This window comes from Oncorhynchus tshawytscha, linkage group LG08 (assembly GCF_018296145.1).
Source record: "Oncorhynchus tshawytscha isolate Ot180627B linkage group LG08, Otsh_v2.0, whole genome shotgun sequence".
Classification (NCBI taxonomy): domain Eukaryota; kingdom Metazoa; phylum Chordata; class Actinopteri; order Salmoniformes; family Salmonidae; genus Oncorhynchus; species Oncorhynchus tshawytscha.
In genome coordinates this window covers 7,301,839-7,326,838 of record NC_056436.1, presented here as the reverse complement: position 1 = coordinate 7,326,838, position 25,000 = coordinate 7,301,839, and the positions used below count along the sequence as shown (strand labels likewise).

Genomic DNA, 25,000 nt, shown 5'->3' with positions numbered 1-25,000 from the left:
GAAACAGTTTTTATCTCAGCCGGGAGTTCCACTCTACCACTACCGTATATATATAAAAACGTGTTCTGGCCATCGACATGGCACAAAATCTGTGGCACTGTCTCTCAGTGTTTCTCAGTGTCTCTCGGTGTCTCTCAGTGTCTCTCAGTGTCTCTCAGTGTCTCTCGGTGTCTCTCAGTGTCTCTCAGTGTCTCCCAGTGTCTCTCACTGTCTCTCAGTGTCTCTCACTGTCTCTCACTGTCTCTCACTGTCTCTCAGTGTCTCTCACTGTCTCCCAGTGTCGCTCAGTGTCTATCAGTGTCTCTCACTGTATCTCAGTGTCGATCAGTGTCTCTCAGTGTCTCTCACTGTCTCTCAGTGTCTCCCAGTGTTTCTCACTGTATCTCAGTGTCGCTCAGTGTCTCTCAGTGTCTCTCACTGTCTCTCAGTGTCGCTCAGTGTCTCTCAGTGTCTCTCAGTGGCGTAGGAATGGGAGTCCCTAACAGTACTATTATACATCTTTAGATACTGGGGGACTGTACCATACACTGTTTTATGGGCCAATCCCAACTTCAGCTCATTGACCCCTTTATCAACTCATAGTAGTAGTAGTAGCTGAGCTGAGAAGGACCAACAAGAACCTGAGGGATAAGATTCAGAATTACCCTTGACATTTTATTCTGAGCTGTCTGTAGTTTCCTCTTGATGAACTATGACCCTTGACATTTTATTCTGAGCTGTCTGTAGTTTCCTGTTGATGAACTATGACCCTTGACATTTTATTCTGAGCTGTCTGTAGTTTCCTGTTGATGAACTCTGACCCTTGACATTTTATTCTGAGCTGTCTGTAGTTTCCTGTTGATGAACTATGACCCTTGACATTTTATTCTGAGCTGTCTGTAGGTTATTGATGAACTATGACCCTTGACGTTTTATTCTGAGCTGTCTGTAGTTTCCTCTTGATGAACTATGACCCTTGACATTTTATTCTGAGCTGTCTGTAGTTTCCTGTTGATGAACTATGACCCTTGACATTTTATTCTGAGCTGTCTGTAGTTTCCTGTTGATGAACTCTGACCCTTGACATTTTATTCTGAGCTGTCTAGTTTCCTGTTGATGAACTATGACCCTTGACATTTTATTCTGAGCTGTCTGTAGGTTATTGATGAACTATGACCCTTGACGTTTTATTCTGAGCTGTCTGTAGTTTCCTCTTGATGAACTATGACCCTTGACATTTTATTCTGAGCTGTCTGTAGTTTCCTGTTGATGAACTATGACCCTTGACATTTTATTCTGAGCTGTCTGTAGTTTCCTGTTGATGAACTATGACCCTTGACATTTTATTCTGAGCTGTCTGTAGGTTATTGATGAACTATGACCCTTGACGTTTTATTCTGAGCTGTCTGTAGTTTCCTCTTGATGAACTATGACCCTTGACATTTTATTCTGAGCTGTCTGTAGTTTCCTGTTGATGAACTATGACCCTTGACATTTTATTCTGAGCTGTCTGTAGTTTCCTGTTGATGAACTCTGACCCTTGACATTTTATTCTGTGCTGTCTGTAGTTTCCTGTTGATGAACTATGACCCTTGACATTTTATTCTGAGCTGTCTGTAGGTTATTGATGAACTATGACCCTTGACGTTTTATTCTGAGCTGTCTGTAGTTTCCTCTTGATGAACTATGACCCTTGACATTTTATTCTGAGCTGTCTGTAGTTTCCTGTTGATGAACTATGACCCTTGACATTTTATTCTGAGCTGTCTGTAGTTTCCTGTTGATGAACTATGACCCTTGACATTTTATTCTGAGCTGTCTGTAGTTTCCTGTTGATGAACTATGACCCTTGACATTTTATTCTGAGCTGTCTGTAGGTTATTGATGAACTATGACCCTTGACGTTTTATTCTGAGCTGTCTGTAGTTTCCTCTTGATGAACTATGACCCTTGACATTTTATTCTGAGCTGTCTGTAGTTTCCTGTTGATGAACTATGACCCTTGACATTTTATTCTGAGCTGTCTGTAGTTTCCTGTTGATGAACTCTGACCCTTGACATTTTATTCTGAGCTGTCTGTAGTTTCCTGTTGATGAACTATGACCCTTGACATTTTATTCTGAGCTGTCTGTAGGTTATTGATGAACTATGACCCTTGACGTTTTATTCTGAGCTGTCTGTAGTTTCCTCTTGATGAACTCTGACCCTTGACATTTATTCTGAGCTGTCTGTAGTTTCCTGTTGATGAACTATGACCCTTGACATTTTATTCTGAGCTGTCTGTAGGTTATTGATGAACTATGACCCTTGATGTTTTATTCTGAGCTGTCTGTAGTTTCCTCTTGATGAACTATGACCCTTGACATTTTATTCTGAGCTGTCTGTAGTTTCCTGTTGATGAACTATGACCCTTGACATTTTATTCTGAGCTGTCTGTAGTTTCCTGTTGATGAACTCTGACCCTTGACATTTTATTCTGAGCTGTCTGTAGTTTCCTGTTGATGAACTATGACCCTTGACATTTTATTCTGAGCTGTCTGTAGTTTCCTCTTGATGAACTATGACCCTTGACATTTTATTCTGAGCTGTCTGTAGCTTCCTCTTGATGAACTATGACCCTTGACATTTTATTCTGAGCTGTCTGTAGGTTATTGATGAACTATGACCCTTGACGTTTTATTCTGAGCTGTCTGTAGTTTCCTCTTGATGAACTATGACCCTTGACATTTTATTCTGAGCTGTCTGTAGTTTCCTGTTGATGAACTATGACCCTTGACATTTTATTCTGAGCTGTCTGTAGTTTCCTGTTGATGAACTATTACCCTTGACATTTTATTCTGAGCTGTCTGTAGGTTATTGATGAACTATGACCCTTGACGTTTTATTCTGAGCTGTCTGTAGTTTCCTGTTGATGAACTATGACCCTTGACATTTTATTCTGAGCTGTCTGTAGTTTCCTGTTGATGAACTATGACCCTTGACATTTTATTCTGAGCTGTCTGTAGTTTCCTCTTGATGAACTATGACCCTTGACATTTTATTCTGAGCTGTCTGTAGCTTCCTCTTGATGAACTATGACCCTTGACATTTTATTCTGAGCTGTCTGTAGGTTTTTCTTGATGAACTTAACGGTGCTTCTGTACCAGGAAGTGGACATAGTCAAAGTAACGCTGCAGCAAGTGTTTCCCTTGATCTAGAAATGTCACTTTCTGGTTGGCCTTGGCACTTACTTTCTGCCAGGAACCTGTCTAGATTACAGCCTAACTATGTCATGTATGTGTGTGTCCTTTTGCATTGTCCTGTCTAATGGTGTCATGGCATTCGTTGCCAACGTCATTAACATACTGTACCCCAAATCAGGGTCAGGTCTCTCTGTCTCTCTCTCTCCTACTCTGTCTTTACGTCTCTCTCTCTCTGTCTGAGTCTCTCTGTCTCTCTCTTCTTTTCTGTCTCTCTCCTACTCTGTCTTTACGTCTCTCCCTCTCTCCTACTCTGTCTTGACGTCTCTCTCTCTTCTCCTCTGACATTTATTAGAACAGGTAGACTGACCTCTCTCTCTCTCTCTCTCCTCTCTCTCTCTCTCTCTCTCTCCCTCTCTCTCTCTCTCTCTCTCTCTCTCTCTCTCTCTCTCTCTCTCTCTCTCTCTCTCTCTCTCTCTCTCTCTCTCTCTCTCTCTCTCTCTCTCTCTCTCTCTCTCTCTCTCTCTCTCTCTCTCTCTCTCTCTCTCTCTCTCTCTCTCTCTCTCTCTCTCTCTCTCTCTCTCTCTCTCTCTCTCTCTCAATTCAAGGGGCTTTATTGGCATGGGAAACATGTGTTAACATTGCCAAAGCAAGTGAGGTAGATAATATACAAAAGTGAAATAAACAATAAAAATTAACAGTAAACATTACACATACAAAAGTTCCAAAAGAATAAATACATTTCAAATGTCATATTATATATATATAAATATACAGTGTTTTAACAATGTACAAATGGTAAAGGACACAAGGGAAAATAAATAAGCATAAATATGGGTTGTATTTACAATGGTGTTTGTTCTTCACTGGTTGCCCTTTTCTCGTGGCAACAGGTCACAAATCTTGCTGCTGTGATGGCACACTGTGGTATTTCACCCAATAGATATGAGAGTTTATCAAAATCAGGTTTGTTTTTGAATTCTTTGTGGATCTGTGTAATCTGAGGGAAATATGTCTCTCTAATATGGGCATCTCTCTCTCTGACTCTTTCTCTCTCTCTCTTTCTCTCTCTGACTCTTTCTCCCTCTCTTTCTCCCTCTCTCTCTCTCTCTGACTCTTTCTCCCTCTCTCTCTTTCTCTCTCTCTCTCTCTGACTCTTTCTCTCTCTCTCTCTCTCTCTTTCTCTCTCCCTCTGCCCCCCCTCGATCCATGAGAACAATAGTCAGCATGTGTTGGGGGGGGGAATCAGCTATTTGTTGTGGGGGAATTAGGCATAAATTACCACCTAATTGGGTTTGAATAGAGAGGGAGGCTCTGGGAATAGGTGATCGTTACTGTGGGAAGTGGGTTATACTGACTGTTCTTATACACGCCTGAACACACACAGTTACACAAAAACACCCAGAGATACAGTACACACACACACACACACACCCAGATATACAGTACACATACACACACACACCCAGAGATACAGTACACATACACATACCCAGAGATACAGTACACATACACACACACAGAGATACACCCACACACCCAGAGATACAGTACACATACACTTACCCACACCCAGAGATACAGTACACACACACACACACACACACACACCCAGAGATACAGTACACATACACACTTACCCACACCCAGAGATACAGTACACACACACACACACACACACACACCCAGAGATACAGTACACATACACACTTACCCACACCCAGAGATACAGTACACATACACACACCCAGAGATACAGTACACACAAAAACACACAGATATACAGTACACATACACACTTACCCACACCCAGAGATGAAGTACACACACACACACCCAGAGATACAGTACACATACACACACTGATATACAGTACGCACACACACACACAGAGAGATACAGTACACACACACATACACGCCCAGTGATACAGTACACACACACACAGAGATACAGTACACACACACACACACACAGAGATACAGTACACACACACACACACACACCGATATACAGTACACAAACACAAAAACACACACACACACACACACGGAGATATACAGTACACACACACAAACTCACCCAGAGATACAGTACACACACACACACAGATATACAGTACACACACACACACACACACGGAGATATACAGTACCCACACACAAACTCACCCAGAGATACAGTACACACACACAGATATACAGTATACACACACACACACACACACACACACACACACACACACACACACACACACACACACACACACACACACACACACACACACACACACACACACACACACACACACACACACACACACACAGGTGAAAAACGCTCAATTTTTTAGGTTCCATCTCATCTCCCTGGGTCTAGCTTCAGGTCTTTTAAAAACATTTTTTTTAGCTTTATTTAACTAGGCAAGTCAGTTTTAAGAACAAATTCTTATTTTCAATGACGGCCTAGGAACAATAGGTTAACTGCCTGTTCAGGGGCAGAACGACAGATTTGTACCTTGTCAGCTCGGGGGTTTGAACTTGCAACCTTCCGGTTACTAGTCCAACGCTCTAACCACTAGGCTACCTGCCACCTCTACACTCTAACCACTAGGCTACCTGCCACCTCTACACTCTAACCACTAGGCTACCTGCCTCCTCTACACTCTAACCACTAGGCTACCCTGCCGCCTCTACACTCTAACCACTAGGTTACCTTTCGCCTCTACACTCTAACCACTAGGCTACCTGCCTCCTCTACACTCTAACCACTAGGCTACCCTGCTGCCTCTACACTCTAACCACTAGGCTACCCGCCACCTCTACACTCTAACCACTAGGCTACCTGCCTCCTCTACACTCTAACCACTAGGCTACCCTGCCACCTCTACACTCTAACCACTAGGCTACCTGCCACCTCTACACTCTAACCACTAGGCTACCCTCCCACCTCTACACTCTAACCACTAGGCTACCCTGCCACCTCTACACTCTAACCACTAGGCTACCTGCCACCTCTACACTCTAACCACTAGGCTACCTGCCACCTCTACACTCTAACCACTAGGCTACCCTGCCTCCTCTACACTCTAACCACCAGGCTACCCTGCCTCCTCTACACTCTAACCACTAGGCTACCCTGCCACCTCTACACTCTAACCACTAGGCTACCCTGCCACCTCTAAACTCTAACCACTAGGCTACCCTGCCACCTCTACACTCTAACCACTAGGCTACCCTGCCACCTCTACACTCTAACCACTAGGCTACCCTGCCACCTCTACACTCTAACCACTAGGCTACCCTGCCACCTCTACACTCTAACCACTAGGCTACCCTGCCACCTCTACACTCTAACCACTAGGCTACCTGCCACCTCTACACTCTAACCACTAGGCTACCCTGCCACTTCTACACTCTAACCACTAGGCTACCTGCCCCCTCTACACTCTAACCACTAGGCTATCCTGCCACCTCTACACTCTAACCACTAGGCTACCCTGCCACCTCTACACTCTAACCACTAGGCTACCCTGCCGCCTCTACACTCTAACCACTAGGCTACCCTGCCACCTCTACACTCTAACCACTAGGCTACCCTGCCACCTCTACACTCTAACAACTAGGCTACCTGCCACCTCTGATGATGATGCAAAGGTTGTTGATTCTCACAAGTCGTCACTGTCAGCCGTAGCTATGGAAACACTGGTGACACTGGTGTGTGTGGGGGAGGGGAGAGGGGGGGGTAGGTCACCAGTGAAATGCTTCTATAGACACACACACACACACACACACAATAATTACATAGTGAAAGCGATTGTCGTTTTGACCTGACCCATCATCTCTGTGATGAGACGTCTGGGTTTGTGAGTGGTATATGTTGAGGAAGTGTAATTATACCCCCTTCTGACTCCACACACACACACACACACACACACACACACAGTGTGGTATATGTTGAGGAAGTGTAATTAAGACCTTGTTTGAGAGCTTGTTAGATCTCTGTAGTGACAAGAAGTTAACTCTAATTACACCCTCGTTATAGCCAAGATACCCCCTTCTGACTCCACACACACACAATGAAGAGCTCCATTTGATAGAAATTTGCCCTTCACTGAATTACCTAGAATATCTATTGAAATTTAATTATTTTATAAATGCTGTTAAAAATCTGATCCCAATCAAAGTCATTTAAATAAAATAGCATCAAATAAAATGACAATCTGAAGATGGAGGTTAGTATTTCCAATCTAAACGTACCATCAACAGCCTTCTGATGTCTCTAAATGGCCAATCAACAGGCTTCTGATGTCTCTAAATGTACCATCAACATCCTTCTGATGTCTCTAAATGTACCATAAACAGCCTTCTGATGTCTCTAAATGTACCATCAACATCCTTCTGATGTCTCTAAATGTACCATCAACATCCTTCTGATGTCTCTAAATGTACCATCAACATCCTTCTGATGTCTCTAAATGTACCATCAACATCCTTCTGATGTCTCTAAATGTACCATCAACAGCCTTCTGATGTCTCTCAATGTACCATCAACATCCTTCTGATGTCTCTAAATGTACCATCAACATCCTTCTGATGTCTCTAAATGTACCATCAACATCCTTCTGATGTCTCTAGATATCTCTAAATGTCCCATCAACATCCTTCTGATGTCTCTAAATGTACCATCAACATCCTTCTGATGTCTCTAAATGTACCATCAACATCCTTCTGATGTCTCTAGATATCTCTAAATGTCCCATCAACATCCTTCTGATGTCTCTAGATATCTCTAAATGTACCATCAACATCAACATCCTTCTGATGTCTCTAGATATCTCTAAATGTACCATCAACATCAACATCCTTCTGATGTCTCTAGATATCTCTAAATGTACCATCAACATCAACATCCTTCTGATGTCTCTAGATATCTCTAAATGTACCATCAACATCAACATCCTTCTGATGTCTCTAGATATCTCTAAATGGCCCATCAACATCAACATCCTTCTGATGTCTCTAGATATCTCTAAATGTACCATCAACATCAACATCCTTCTGATGTCTCTAGATATCTCTAAATGTACCATCAACATCAACATCCTTCTGATGTCTCTAGATATCTCTAAATGTACCATCAACATCAACATCCTTCTGATGTCTCTAGATATCTCTAAATGTACCATCAACATCCTTCTGATGTCTCTAGATATCTCTAAATGTACCATCAACATCAACATCCTTCTGATGTCTCTAGATATCTCTAAATGGCCCATCAACAGCCTTCTGATGTCTCTCTCTGTGGGAGATGTAAATCAGGTCGGGGTAAATTACAGACAATTCTCCTCTTTTCAGTTAGGAACATTTGGAAGTGGAATTGAAATGTATGTGTGTGTGTGTGTGTGTGTGTGTGTGTGTGTGTGTGTGTGTGTGTGTGTGCGTGTGTTTGTTTCCCCTAACACCTCCCCTCAGGGCTTCCCTCCACTGAAAACACCCTGTCAGGGAAACACAATAGGGATGACACTCTCTCTCTTTTCATCACAAACTCCACCTGGCATTCTCTGAGCTCAGCCGTTTTCTCGCTCCTTCACTCTGTCTGTCTCTATATCTGTCTGTCTCTATATCTGTCTGTCTCTATATCTGTCTGTCTCTACATCTGTCTGTCTCTATATCTGTCTGTCTCTATATCTGTCTGTCTCTATATCTGTCTGTCTCTATATCTGTCTGTCTCTATATCTGTCTGTCTCTATATCTGTCTGTCTCTATATCTGTCTGTCTCTATATCTGTCTGTCTCTATATCTGTCTGTCTCTATATCTGTCTGTCTCTATATCTGTCTGTCTATATCTGTCTGTCTCTATATCTGTCTGTCTCTATATCTGTCTGTCTCTATATCTGTCTGTCTCTATATCTGTCTGTCTCTATATCTGTCTGTCTCTATATCTGTCTGTCTCTATATCTGTCTGTCTATATCTGTCTGTCTCTATATCTGTCTGTCTCTATATCTGTCTGTCTATATCTGTCTGTCTCTATATCTGTCTGTCTGTCTCTATATCTGTCTGTCTCTATATCTGTCTGTCTCTATATCTGTCTCTATATCTGTCTGTCTATATCTGTCTGTCTCTATATCTGTCTGTCTCTATATCTCTCTATATCTGTCTCTATATCTCTGTCTCTATATCTGTCTGTCTCTATATCTGTCTGTCTCTATATCTGTCTCTATATCTGTCTGTCTCTATATCTGTCTGTCTATATCTATATCTGTCTGTCTCTATATATCTATATCTGTCTGTCTCTATATCTGTCTGTCTCTATATCTGTCTCTATATCTGTCTGTCTCTATATCTGTCTGTCTATATCTGTCTGTCTCTATATATCTGTCTGTCTCTATATCTGTCTGTCTCTATATCTGTCTGTCTATATCTGTCTGTCTCTATATCTGTCTCTATATCTGTCTGTCTCTATATCTGTCTGTCTCTATATCTGTCTGTCTCTATATCTGTCTGTCTCTATATCTGTCTGTCTATATCTGTCTCTATATCTGTCTGTCTCTATATCTGTCTGTCTCTGTCTCTATATCTGTCTGTCTCTATATCTGTCTGTCTCTATATCTGTCTGTCTCTATATCTGTCTGTCTCTATATCTGTCTGTCTATATCTGTCTGTCTCTATATCTGTCTGTCTCTATATCTGTCTGTCTGTCTCTATATCTGTCTGTCTCTATATCTCTGTCTCTATATCTGTCTGTCTCTATATCTATATCTGTCTGTCTCTTTATCTGTCTGTCTCTATATCTGTCTGTCTCTATATCTGTCTGTCTCTATATCTGTCTGTCTCTATATCTATATCTGTCTGTCTCTATATCTGTCTGTCTCTATATCTATATCTGTCTGTCTCTATATCTGTCTGTCTCTATATCTATATCTGTCTGTCACTATATCTATATCTGTCTGTCTCTATATCTGTCTGTCTCTATATCTGTCTGTCTCTATATCTGTCTGTCTCTATCTGTCTGTCTCTATATCTGTCTGTCTCTATATCTGTCTGTCTCTATATCTGTCTGTCTCTATATCTGTCTGTCTCTATATCTATATCTGTCTGTCTCTATATCTGTCTGTCTCTATATCTGTCTGTCTGTCTATATCTGTCTGTCTCTATATCTGTCTATCTATATCTGTCTGTCTCTATATCTGTCTGTCTATATCTATATCTGTCTGTCTCTATATCTGTCTGTCTCTATATCTGTCTGTCTATATCTGTCTGTCTCTATATCTGTCTGTCTCTATATCTGTCTGTCTCTATATCTGTCTGTCTCTATATCTGTCTGTCTCTATATCTATATCTGTCTGTCTCTATATCTGTCTGTCTATATCTATATCTGTCTGTCTCTATATCTGTCTGTCTATATCTGTCTGTCTCTATATCTGTCTGTCTCTATATCTATATCTGTCTGTCTCTATATCTATATCTGTCTGTCTATATCTGTCTGTCTCTATATCTGTCTCTATATCTGTCTCTATGTCTGTCTCTATATCTGTCTGTCTCTATATCTATATCTGTCTGTCTCTATATCTGTCTGTCTCTATATCTATATCTGTCTGTCTCTATATCTGTCTGTCTCTATATCTGTCTGTCTATATCTGTCTGTCTCTATATCTGTCTGTCTATATCTGTCTGTCTCTATATCTGTCTGTCTCTATATCTGTCTGTCTCTATATCTGTCTGTCTATATCTGTCTGTCTCTATATCTGTCTGTCTCTATATCTGCCTGTCTCTATATCTGTCTGTCTCTATATCTGCCTGTCTCTATATCTGTCTGTCTCTATATCTATATCTGTCTGTCTCTTTATCTGTCTGTCTCTATATCTGTCTGTCTCTATATCTGTCTGTCTCTATATCTGTCTGTCTCTATATCTATCTGTCTGTCTCTATATCTGTCTGTCTCTATATCTGTCTGTCTCTATATCTATATCTGTCTGTCTCTATATCTATATCTGTCTGTCTCTATATCTGTCTGTCTCTATATCTGTCTGTCACTATATCTATATCTGTCTGTCTCTATATCTGTCTGTCTCTATATCTGTCTGTCTCTATATCTGTCTGTCTCTATATCTGTCTGTCTCTATATCTGTCTGTCTTTTTTGTTTGTGCTGATCGTGGAGTAATAGGTTAGTGGGGGTTAGTTTGGTATGTGTGTTTGTGTGTGTTTTCAGCATGCTCGTGTGTGTGTGTGTTTAGGAATGTCATTTGTTTCTCTGTGTGTATCTGTTCCGTGGGAAAGGCTTCTGGAAGTCAGGGCCTGCTAGTGTCTGTCACTACAACATCAATATAACGTTACTACAACATCACTACAATGTTACTACAACATCACTACAACATCACTACAACATCCCTACAACGTCACAACAACATCACTACAACATCACTACAACATTACCTACAACATCACTACAACATCAATATAACGTTACTACAACATCACTACAATGTTACTACAACATCACTACAACATCAATATAACGTTACTACAACATCATCAATGTTACTACAACATCACTACAACATCAATATAACGTTACTACAACATCACTACAACATCAATATAACGTTACTACAACATCACTACAACATCAATATAACGTTACTACAACATCACTACAACATCAATATAACGTTACTACAACATCACTACAACATCAATATAACGTTACTACAACATCACTACAACATCAATATAACGTTACTACAACATCACTACAACATCATATAACGTTACTACAACATCACTACAACATCACTACAACATCACTACAACATCAATATAACGTTACTACAACATCACTACAACATCACTACAACATCAATATAACGTTACTACAACATCACTACAACATCAATATAACGTTACTACAACATCACTACAACATCAATATAACGTTACTACAACATCACTACAACATCACTACAACATCACTACAACATCAATATAACGTTACTACAACATCACTACAATGTTACTACAACATCCCTACAACGTCACTACAACATTAACTACAACGTCACAACAACATCACTACAACATCACTACAACATTACCTACAACGTCACTACAACATTACCTACAACGTCACTAAAACATTAACTACATGGTTACTACAACGTCACTACAACATCAGTACAATGTCACTGCAAAAACACTTCGTTACTACAATATTACTACAACGTCACCAGAACATCTCTACAATGTCACTACAACATTACTACAACATCACTACAACGTCACTACATTACTACAACGTCACTACAACATATCTACAATGTCACTACAACATCACTACAACATCTGTACAACGTCACTACAACATCACAACAACGTCACTACAACATCACTACAGCGTTACTACAACGTCACTACAACATCACCACAATGTTACTACAACGTCACTACAACATCACTACAGCGTTATTACAACGTCACTACAATATCACCACAACGTTACTACAACGTCACTACAACGTCACTGCAACAACTACAACGTCACTACAACATTAACTATAACATCACTACAACATTACTACAACATCACTACAACCTCACTACAACCTCACTACAACATTACTACAACGTCACTACAAATGTTACTACAACATCACTACATCACTACAACGTCACTACAACGTTACTACAACATCACTACAATGTTACTACAACATTACTACAACATCACTACCACATCACTACAACATTACTACAACATCACTACAACATTACTACAACGTCACTACAAATGTTACTACAACATCACTACATCACTACAACGTCACTACAACGTTACTACAACATCACTACAATGTTACTACAACATTACTACAACATCACTACCACATCACTACAACATTACTACAACATCACTACAATGTTACTACAACGTCACTACAACATCACTACAATGTTACTACAGCATTACTACAACATCACTACAACATTACTACAACATCACTACAACGCCACTACAATGTTACTACAACATCACTACAATGTTACTACAACATCACTACAACATCACTACAACATCACTACAACATTACTACAACATCACTACAATGTTACTACAACGTCACTACAACATCACTACAACATATCTACAATGTCACTACAACGTTACTACAACATTACTACAATGTTACTACAACATTACTACAACGTTACAAAAAGGACAAGTAATGTTTGTGTAACATGAAAATAAAACAAATATTTATTGATTAAACAAATACACATTTATTCAGATATTTTGATTATATTTAGGTATAGAGCAATGCAATGCTTTCAGTCAACAATACAGTCTTAGTCTGCTCAACATGTGTGTGCATGCTTCGATGTATGAGTGTGTTTGACCATATGCCCATTGTGTGTGTGTGTGTGTGTGTGTGTGTGTGTGTGTTTAGTGTGTGTGTGTGTGTGTTAATTGCTGAATTGTTGCGTTGCTCTTTTGTCCGTCTCTCTTTCTTTCCAACCTGACACGAAGCCTCTCTAAAGCTCTCTGTTGCACCCTTCACACACACACACACACACACCGCTAAAACATGCCCACTTATTCTTCATGTTGTCACCCTTTGACCATCCCTGAAAAATGCCTCCGTTGCTCTTTCCCTCTCCCTCCTTCTATCCTTCCTCTCCCCCCGTTGCCTTGTTCCCCCCCCCGTTGCCTTGTTTTCCCCCCCGTTGCCTTGTTCCCCCCCCGTTGCCTTGTTCCCCCCCCGTTGCCTTGTCCCCCCCCGTTGCCTTGTTCCCCCCGTTGCCTTGTTCCCCCCCCCGTTGCCTTGTTCCCCCCGTTGCCTTGTTCCCCCCCCGTTGCCTTGTTCCCCCCGTTGCCTTGTGTTACCTTGTCCCCCCGTTGCCTTGTGCCTTGTTCCCCCCGTTACCTTGTCCCCCCACTTGTCTCCCTTGTTCCTATGAGACAATGTCTTGTAACAATGCCTGTTCTAATCTCCATGTCAAAGCTGTTTTTCCCCTCCACACACACACACACACACACACACCCCTCCACACACACACACACACCCCTCCACACACACACACACACACACCCCTCCACACACACACACACACACACCCCTCCACACACACACACACCTCCCTGTGGTGTAGTAAGAGCAGGGACATCACACAGACAATGTTATGTAGTATTACTAAAGAGAATAGGTAACATATAAAAAGTAATATAAGAAAATATATAACATAATATAATATGTAATATAATATGTCATATAATATAATATGTAATATAATATATAATATCATATGTAATATAACATGTAATATAATATGTAATATAATATCATATGTAATATAATATATAATATCATATGTAATATAACATGTAATATAATATGTAATATAATATAATATGTAATATAATATAATATGTAACATAATATAACATATAATATGTAATATAATATACTATGTAATATAATACTTAATATAATATGTCATTTAATATAATATGTAATATAATATGTAATATAATATAATATGTAATATAATATCATATATAATATAATATGTAATATAATATGTAACATAATATAACATATAATATGTAATATAATATACTATGTAATATAATACTTAATATAATATGTCATTTAATATAATATGTAATATAATATATAATATAATATAATATGTAATATAATATCATATGTAATATAATATAATATGTCATATAATATATGATATGTAATATAATATAATATGAAATATAATATAATATGTAATATAATATCATATGTAATATAATATAATATGTCATATAATATATGATATGTAATATAATATAATATGAAATATAATATAATAGGTAATATAATATAAAATGTAATATAATATAATAAATATGTAATATATTGAAATATGTAATATAATATAATAGGTAATATAATATAATAGGTAATATAATATAATAGGTAATATAATATAATATGTAATATAACATAATATGAAATATAATACAATAGGTAATATAATATAAAATGTTATATAATATAATATGTAATATAATATAATAGGTAATATAATATAAAATGTAATATAATATATAATATAATAAATATGTAATATAATATGTAATATTTTGAAATATTTAATATAATAGGTAATATAACATAATATCACATTTGCCAAAGAAAACAATATTAAAGCACACACTTACCGGTATAAATACTTTTTTGTTGATGTACATTGCCTTGCGAAGTATTCACCCTCCTTGGCATTTTTCCTATTTTGTTGCCTTTCAACCTGGAAATAAAATAGATTTTTCGGGGGTTTGTTTCAAATCAAATCAAATCAAATTGATTTATATAGCCCTTCGTACATCAGCTGATATCTCAAAGTGCTGTACAGAAACCCAGCCTAAAACCCCAAACAGCAAGCAATGCAGGTGTAGAAGCATGGTTTCATTTGATTTATACAACATGCCTGCCACTTTGAAGATGCAACATATTTTTTTTTGTGAAACAAACTAGAAATAAGACAAAAAAAAACTGAAAACCTGAGCGCGCATAACTATTCACTACCCCAAAATCAACACGTTGTAGAGCCACCTTTTGCAGCAATTATAGCTGCAAGTCTCTTGGGAAATGTCTCTATAGCTTGGCATATCTAGCCACCTGGGATTTTTGCCCATTCTTCAAGGCAAAACTGCTCCAGCTCCTTCAAGTTGGATGGGTTCCTGCTGGTGTACAGCAATCTTTAAGTCATACCACAGATTCTCAATTGGATTGAGGTCTGGATTTTGACTAGACATTCCAAGACATTTAAATATTTCCCCTTAAACCATTCGAGTGTTGCTTTAGCAGTTGCTTAGTGTTATTGTCCTGCTGGAAGGTGAACCTCCGTCCCAGTCTCAAATCTCTGGAAGACTGAAACAGGTTTCACTCAAGAATTTCCCTGTATTTAGCGCCATCCAACATTTCTTCAATTCTGACCAGTTTCTCAGTTCCTGCCGATGAAAAACATCCCCACAGCATGATGCTGCCACCACCATGCTTCACTGTGGGGAGGGTGCTCTCGGGGTGATGAGAGGTGTTGGGCTTAATTGCAAGACATAGTGTCTTCTTTGATGGCGAAAAAGCTCAATTTTAGTCTCATCTGACCAGAGTACCTTCTTCCATATGTTTGGGGAGTCTCCCACATGCCTTTTGGCGAACACCAAATGTGTTTGCTTATTTTTTTATTTAAGCAATGGCTTTTTTCTGGCCACTCTTCCGTAAAGCCCAGCTCTGTGGAGTGTACGGCTTAAAGTGATCCTATGGACAGATACTCCGATCTCTGCTGTGGAGATTTACAGCTCCTTCAGGGTTATCTTTGGTCGCTTTGTTGCCTCTCTGATTAATACCCTCCTTGCCTGGTCCGTGGGATGTTCAAAGTTTCAGAATATTTTTTATAACTCAACCCTGATCTGTACTTCTCCAAAACTTTGTCCCTGACCTGTTTGGAGAGCTCCTTGGTGTTCATGGTGTCGCTTGCTTGGTGGTTGGCGCCCCTTGCTTAGTGGTGTTGCAGTCTCTGGGGTCTTTCAGAACAGGTGTATATATACTGAGATCATGTGACATATCATGTGACACTTAGATTGCACACAGGTGGACTTTATTTAATTAATTATGTGACTTCTGAAGGTAATTCGTTGCACCAGATCTTATTTAGGGGCTTCATAGCAAAGGGGGTGAATACATATGCACGCACCACATATTTTTTTAAATCAAGTTATTTTTTTCATTCATGTAGCCAGTACAGTCTCCATGTGTAGTTGTTGGTTTATCTTCCTGTAACTTTGTAGCCAGTACAGTCTCCATGTGTAGTTGTTGGTTTATCCTCCTGTAACTTTGTAGCCAGTACAGTCTCCATGTGTAGTTGTTGGTTTATCTTCCTGTAACTTTGTAGCCAGTACAGTCTCCATGTGTAGTTGTTGGTTTATCTTCCTGTAACTTTGTAGCCAGTACAGTCTCCATGTGTAGTTGTTGGTTTATCCTCCTGTAACTTTGTAGCCAGTACAGTCTCCATGTGTAGCTGCATATTGCATCATGATTACATTATCTGTTCTGTTCTCTGGTTTTAATGTCTATTCTAGAATGCCCTTCTGACCAATCAGAAATTAATATTTAAAAATGCTGTGGTATAAACATGTTTTAAACAGACAGTGTAGTTTAATATTACTGAAGAAAATGTATATTTATACTCTGACAGACCAAGAACAAGGAAAGGAATCATAATAATTAATAATGATCAATATTACTCTCTCTCTGTCTCTCTCTCTCTCTGTCTCTCTCTCTGTCTCTCTCTCTCTCTCTCTTTCTCTCTCTGTCTCTCTCTCTCTTTCTCCCTCTCTCTCCCGCTCTCTTTCCCTCTCTCTGTCTCTCTCTCCCCCACTCTGTCTTTCTCTCTCCCTCTCTCTGTCTTTCTCTCTCTCTGTCTCTCTCTCCCCCTCTCTGTCTTTCTCTCCCTCTCTCTGTCTTTCTCTCTCTCTCTCTGTCTGTCTTTCTCTCCCTCTCTCCCCCTCTCTCCCCCTCTCTGTCTTTCTCTCCCTCTCTCCCCCCCTCTCCCTCTCTCCCCCCTCTCTCCCTCTCTCCCCCTCTCTCTTCCTGTCTTTCTCTCCCTCTCTCCCCCTCTCTGTCTTTCTCTCCCTCTCTCCCCCTCTCTCCCTCTCTCTCCCTCTCTCTCCCTCTCTCTGTCTTTCTTTCCCTCTCTCTGTCTTTCTCTCTCTCTCTGTCTTTCTCTCCCTCTCTCCCCCTCTCCCCTCTCTCCCCCTCTCTCCCTTTCTCTCCCCCTCTCTGTCTTTCTTTCCCTCTCTCTCTCTCTCTCTCTCCCGCTCTCTCTCTCTCTCCCTCTCTCTCTCTCTCTCTCTCTCTCCCGCTCTCTCCCTCCCTCTCTCTCTCTCTCTCTCTCTCTGTCTCTCTCTCCCTCTCTGTCTTTCTCTGTCTCTCTCTCCCCCTCTGTCTTTCTCTCCCTCTCTCTGTCTTTCTCTCCCTCTCTCTGTCTTTCTCTCTCTTTCTCTCTCTCTCTTTCTCTCCCCTCTCTGTCTTTCTCTCTCTCTCTCTCTGTCTTTCTCTCCCTCTCTCCCCTCTCTCCCTCTCTCCCCTCTCTCTGTCTTTCTCTCCCTCTCTCCCTCTCTCTCCCCTCTCTCCCTCTCTCTCCCCACTCTCTCCCTGTCTTTCTTTCCCTCTCTCTGTCTTTCTCTCCCTCTCCCCCCTCTCTCCCCCTCTCTCCTTCTCTCTCCCTCTCTCTGTCTTTCTTTCCCTCTCTCTGTCTTTCTCTCTCTTTCTCTCTCTCTCTCTCTCTCCCTCTCTCTGTCTTTCTCTCCCTCTCTCCTGCTCTCTCCCCCTCTCTGTCTTTCTCTCTCTCTCCCTCTCTCTCTCTCTCTCTCTCTCTGTCTTTCTCTTTCTCTCTCTCACCTCTCTCTCTCTCTCTCTCTCTGTCTTTTTCTACCTCTCTGTCTTTCTCTCCCTCTCTCTGTCTTTCTCTCTCTCTCTCTCTCCCGCTCTCTTTCCCTCTCTCTCTCTCTCTCTCTCTCTCTCTCTCTCTCTAGTTTAACCGCTGCATCACGTCTCAGCTCATCAAGTGGTTCAGTAACTTCAGAGAGTTCTATTACATCCAGATGGAGAAGTTTGCCCGGCAGGCCATTAACGAGGGAGTGACCACCAACGAGGACCTGTCTGTGGGCAGGGAGTCTGAGCTCTACCGAGCCCTCAACATGCACTACAACAAGGCCAACGACTTTGAGGTATGACAGCTGTAGGGTTAATGGGTGGTTGGTGGTGGGAGGAGGACGATGCTTGGTGCCTGGGTGTCCTTGTCAAAGCAATATCTTGCATTCACATTTGAATCTCTCCTTCCTTCCTCTCTCTTTCTCTCTCTGTCTCTCTCTCTCTTCTATTTCTGACTCTCTCTGGGACCCCATGCTATTCAACACAGTCACATCCGCATCATTTAGAAGCCCATTACATAGCATTTAACCTAACACACACACCGTGTATAAGAAGGTAGTTTGGGGGCAAACCCACAGAAGACTCAAACATATTTCAAGTGGACCAAGAAAAGGGTGTTTTGCATGAGTCAGGTACCATCTCTCTGTCCTCTCTGTCTTCTCTTCATCTCTCTGTCCTCTCAGTCCTCTCTGTCTTCTCTTCATCTCTCTTTCTCTGTCCTCTCTGTCTTCTCTTCATCTCTCTGTCTTCTCTGTCCTCTCTGTCTTCTCTTCATCTCTCTGTCTTCTCTGTCCTCTCTGTCTTCTCTTCATCTCTCTGTCTTCTCTTCATCTCTCTGTCCTCTCTTCATCTCTCTGTCCTCTCTGTCCTCTCTTCACCTCTCTGTCCTCTCTTCATCTCTCTGTCCTCTCTTCATCTCTCTGTCCTCTTCATCTCTCTGTCCTCTCCGTCCTCTCTTCACCTCTCTGTTCCTCTCTTCACCTCTCTGTCCTCTCTTCATCTCTCTGTCCCCTCTTCATCTCTCTGTCCTCTTCATCTCTCTGTCCTCTCATCTCTCTGTCCTCTCATCTCTCTGTCCTCTCCATCTCTCTGTCCTCTTCATCTCTCTGTCCTCTCTTCACCTCTCTGTCCTCTCTTCACCTCTCTGTCCTCTTCATCTCTCTGTCCTCTCTTCATCTTTCTGTCCTCTCTTCATCTCTCTGTCCTCTCTTCATCTCTCTGTCCTCTCTTCACCTCTCTGTCCTCTCCATCTCTCTGTCCTCTCTTCACCTCTCTGTCCTCTCTTCATCTCTCTGTCCTCTCTGTCCTCTCTTCACCTCTCTGTCCTCTCTTCACCTCTCTGTCCTCTCCATCTCTCTGTCCTCTCTGTCCTCTCTTCACCTCTCTGTCCTCTCCATCTCTCTGTCCTCTCTGTCCTCTCTTCACCTCTCCGTCCTCTCTTACCTCTCTGTCCTCTCTTCACCTCTCTGTCCTCTCTTCACCTCTCTGTCCTCTCTTCACCTCTCTGTCCTCTCTGTCCTCTCTTCATCTCTCTGTCCTCTCTCCACCTCTCTGTCCTCTCTTCACCTCTCTGTCCTCTCTGTCCTCTCTGTCTTCTCTTTATCTCTCTGTCTTCTCTTCATCTCTCTGTCTTCTCTTCATCTCTCTGTCCTCTCTTCATCTCTCTGTCCTCTCTTCACCTCTCTGTCCTCTCCATCTCTCTGTCCTCTCCATCTCTCTGTCCTCTCCATCTCTCTGTCCTCTCCATCTCTCTGTCCTCTTCATCTCTCTGTCCTCTCTTCACCTCTCTGTCCTCTCTTCACCTCCCTGTCCTCTTCACCCCTCTGTCCTCTCTTCACCTCTCTGTCCCCTCTTCACCTCTCTGTCCTCTCTTCACCTCTCTGTTCCTCTCTTCACCTCTCTGTCCTCTCTTCATCTCTCTGTCCCCTCTTCATCTCTCTGTCCTCTTCATCTCTCTGTCCTCTCATCTCTCTGTCCTCTCATCTCTCTGTCCTCTCCATCTCTCTGTCCTCTTCATCTCTCTGTGCTCTCTTCACCTCTCTGTCCTCTCTTCACCTCTCTGTCCTCTTCATCTCTCTGTCCTCTCTTCATCTTTCTGTCCTCTCTTCATCTCTCTGTCCTCTCTTCATCTCTCTGTCCTCTCTTCACCTCTCTGTCCTCTCCATCTCTCTGTCCTCTCTTCACCTCTCTGTCCTCTCTTCATCTCTCTGTCCTCTCTGTCCTCTCTTCACCTCTCTGTCCTCTCTTCACCTCTCTGTCCTCTCCATCTCTCTGTCCTCTCTGTCTCTCTTCACCTCTCTGTCCTCTCCATCTCTCTGTCCTCTCTGTCCTCTCTTCACCTCTCCGTCCTCTCTTACCTCTCTGTCCTCTCTTCACCTCTCTGTCCTCTCTTCACCTCTCTGTCCTCTCTTCACCTCTCTGTCCTCTCTGTCCTCTCTTCATCTCTCTGTCCTCTCTCCACCTCTCTGTCCTCTCTTCACCTCTCTGTCCTCTCTGTCCTCTCTGTCTTCTCTTTATCTCTCTGTCTTCTCTTCATCTCTCTGTCTTCTCTTCATCTCTCTGTCCTCTCTTCATCTCTCTGTCCTCTCTTCACCTCTCTGTCCTCTCCATCTCTCTGTCCTCTCCATCTCTCTGTCCTCTCCATCTCTCTGTCCTCTCCATCTCTCTGTCCTCTTCATCTCTCTGTCCTCTCTTCACCTCTCTGTCCTCTCTTCACCTCCCTGTCCTCTTCATCTCTCTGTCCTCTCTTCATCTCTCTGTCCTCTCTGTCCTCTCTTCATCTCTCTGTCCTCTCTGTCCTCTCTTCACCTCTCTGTCCTCTCTTCACCTCTCTGTCCTCTCCATCTCTCTGTCCTCTCTGTCCTCTCTTCACCTCTCTGTCCTCTCCATCTCTCTGTCTCTCTCTCTTCACCTCTCTGTCCTCTCTTCATCTCTCTTTCCTCTCTTCTTCTCTCTGTCCTCTCTTCACCTCTCTGTCCTCTGTCCTCTCTTACCTCTCTGTCCTCTCTTCACCCCTCTGTCCTCTCTTCACCTCTCTGTCCCCTCTTCACCTCTCTGTCCTCTCTGTCCTCTCTTCATCTCTCTGTCCTCTCTTCACCTCTCTGTCCTCTCTGTCTTCTCTTTATCTCTCTGTCTTCTCTTCATCTCTCTGTCTTCTCTTCACCTCTCTGTCCTCTCTTCACCTCTCTGTCCTCTCCATCTCTCTGTCCTCTCCATCTCTCTGTCCTCTCCATCTCTCTGTCCTCTCCATCTCTCTGTCCTCTTCATCTCTCTGTCCTCTCTTCACCTCTCTGTCCTCTCTTCACCTCTCTGTCCTCTTCATCTCTCTGTCCTCTCTTCATCTCTCTGTCCTCTCTGTCCTCTCTTCATCTCTCTGTCCTCTCTTCACCTCTCTGTCCTCTCTTCACCTCTCTGTCATCTCTTCACCTCTCTGTCCTTTCTGTCCTCTCTTCATCTCTCTGTCCTCTCTTCATCTCTCTGTCCTCTCTTCACCTCTCTGTCCTCTCTTCATCTCTCTGTCCTCTCTTCAGCTCTCTGTCCTCTGTCCTCTCTTCACCTCTCTGTCCTCTCTGTCCTCTCTTCATCTCTCTGTCCTCTCTTCATCTCTCTGTCCTCTCTGTCCTCTCTTCACCTCTCTGTCCTCTCTTCACCTCTCTGTCCTCTCTGTCCTCTCTTCATCTCTCTGTCCTCTCTTCACCTCTCTGTCATCTCTTCACCTCTCTCTGTCCTCTCTTCATCTCTCTGTCCGCTCCATCTCTCTGTCCTCTCTTCATCTCTCTGTCCTCTCTGTCCTCTCTTCACCTCTCTGTCCTCTCTTCACCTCTCTGTCCTCTCTTCACCTCTCTGTCTTCTCTTCATATCTCTGTCTTCTCTTCATCTCTGTCCTCTCCATCTCTCTGTCCTCTCCATCTCTCTGTCCTCTCCATCTCTCTTCACCTATCTGTCCTCTCTTCACCTCTCTGTCCTCTCTTCACCTCTCTGTCCTCTCTTCACCTCTCTGTCCTCTCTTCACCTCTCTGTCCTCTCTTCACCTCTCTGTCCTCTCTTCATCTCTCTGTCCTCTCTTCACCTCTCTGTCCTCTCTTCACCTCTCTGTCCTCTCTTCACCTCTCTGTCCTCTCTTCACCTCTCTGTCCTCTCTTCACCTCTCTGTCTTCTCTTCATCTCTCTGTCCTCTCTTCATCTCTCTGTCCTCTCTTCATCTCTCTGTCCTCTCTTCATCTCTCTGTCCTCTCTTCATCTCTCTGTCCTCTCTTCATCTCTCTGTCCTCTCTTCATCTCTCTGTCCTCTCTTCATCTCTCTGTCCTCTCCATCCCTCTTCATCTCTCTGTCCTCTCTTCATCTCTCTGTCCTCTCTTCATCTCTCTGTCCTCTCTTCATCTCTCTGTCCTCTCTTCATCTCTCTGTCCTCTCTTCATCTCTCTGTCCTCTCTTCATCTCTCTGTCCTCTCCATCTCTCTTCATCTCTCTGTCCTCTCTTCATCTCTCTGTCCTCTCTTCATCTCTCTGTCCTCTCTTCATCTCTCTGTCCTCTCTTCATCTCTCTGTCCTCTCTTCATCTCTCTGTCCTCTCTTCAGCTCTCTGTCCTCTGTCCTCTCTTCACCTCTCTGTCCTCTCTGTCCTCTCTTCATCTCTCTGTCCTCTCTTCATCTCTCTGTCCTCTCTGTCCTCTCTTCACCTCTCTGTCCTCTCTTCACCTCTCTGTCCTCTGTCCCTCTCTTCATCTCTCTGTCCTCTCTTCACCTCTCTGTCATCTCTTCACCTCTCTGTCCTCTCTTCATCTCTCTGTTCCATCTCTCTGTCCTCTCTTCATCTCTCTGTCCTCTCTGTCCTCTCTTCACCTCTCGTCCTCTCTTCACCTCTCTGTTTCTTCACCTCTTGTCATCTTCATATCTCTGTCTTCTCTTCATCTCTGTCCTCTCCATCTCTCTGTCCTCTCCTCTCTCTGTCCTCTCCATCTCTCTGTCCTCTCCATCTCTCTTCACCTATCTGTCCTCTCTTCACCTCTCTGTCCTTCTCTTCACCTCTCTGTCTCTCTTCACCTCTCTGTCCTCTCTTCACCTCTCTGTCATCTCTTCCACCTCTCTGTCCTCTCCATCTCTCTCCTCTCTTCACCTCTCTGTCCTCTCTTCACCTCTCTGTCCTCTCTTCACCTCTCTGTCCTCTCTTCACCTCTCTGTCCTCTCTTCACCTCTCTGTCTTCTCTTCATCTCTCTGTCCTCTCTTCATCTCTCTGTCCTCTTCCTCTCTTCCTCTCTTCATCTCTGTCCTCTCTTCATCTCTCTGTCCTCTCTTCATCTCTCTGTCCTCTCTTCACCTCTCTGTCCCTCTCTTCATCTCTCTGTCCTCTCCATCTCTCTTCATCTCTCTGTCCCTCTCTTCATCTCTCTGTCCTCTCTTCATCTCTCTGTCCTCTCTTCATCTCTCTGTCCTCTCTTCATCTCTCTGTCCTCTCTCCTCCTCTCTTCATCTCTCTGTCCCTCTTCATCTCTCTGTCCTCTCTTCATCTCTCTGTCCCCTCTGTCCTCTCTTCATCTCTCTGTCCTCTCTTCATCTCTCTGTCCTCTCTTCATCTCTCTGTCCTTCCTCATTCTTCTGCTGTTAAACTCAGACCCATGAAACTGGAACCACAGCCTATTCAGCAAGTCCCACCCCACACACACATCCATTCTCCTCCTTTTGCCAAATTTAGCATCATCAAAGTTCCACCTTGGACTGTCCCCCACCTCACCCCCTCTACCTCCTTCCTCCCGTCTCCTCCCCCTCTCCCCTTCTCTGTTTGAATCTGTCCTCTGTTCCACCGGCTCTCCTTCTTTTGATGGTTATCTACTCTGTCAATGTTCATCCGTTCCCCTCTCCTCCTCCTATCCACCCGTTCCCCCTTCTCCTCTCCTCCACCTGTTCCCCTCTCCTCCTATCTACCCGTTCCCCTCTCCTCCTCCTATCCACCCATTCCCCTCTCCTCCTCCTATCCACCCGTTCCCCTCTCCTCCTCCTATCCACCCGTTCCCTCTCCTCTCCTCTCCTCCTATCCACCCGTTCCCCTCTCCTCTCCTCTCCTCCTATCCACCCGTTCCCCTCTCCTCCTCCTATCCACCCGTTCCCCTCTCCTCCTCCTATCCACCCGTTCCCCTCTCCTCCTCCTATCCATCCGTTCCCCTCTCCTCCTCCTATCTACCGTTCCCCTCTCCTCCTCCTATGCACCTGTTCCCCTCTCCTCCTCCTATCCACCCGTTCTCCTCTCCTCCTCCTATCCACCCGTTCCCCTCTCCTCCTCCTATCCACCCGTTCCCCTCGCCTCCTCCTATCTACCTGTTCCCCTCTCCTCCTCCTATCCACCCGTTCCCCTCTCCTCTC

General features: G+C 42.9%; 1 protein-coding gene across 2 annotated transcripts in view; it reads left to right on the top strand.

Annotated features, from left to right (window-relative positions):
• LOC112264131 (prospero homeobox protein 1-like) overlaps positions 1-25,000 on the top strand; it is an 82,084-nt gene that overhangs the window by 38,252 nt on the left and 18,832 nt on the right. For both annotated transcript variants that reach the window (XM_042325160.1, XM_042325161.1), the window contains exon 6: positions 18,743-18,937. In XM_042325160.1, the coding sequence (XP_042181094.1) occupies positions 18,743-18,937 (195 nt within the window). The remainder of the gene's footprint in view (positions 1-18,742; positions 18,938-25,000) is intronic.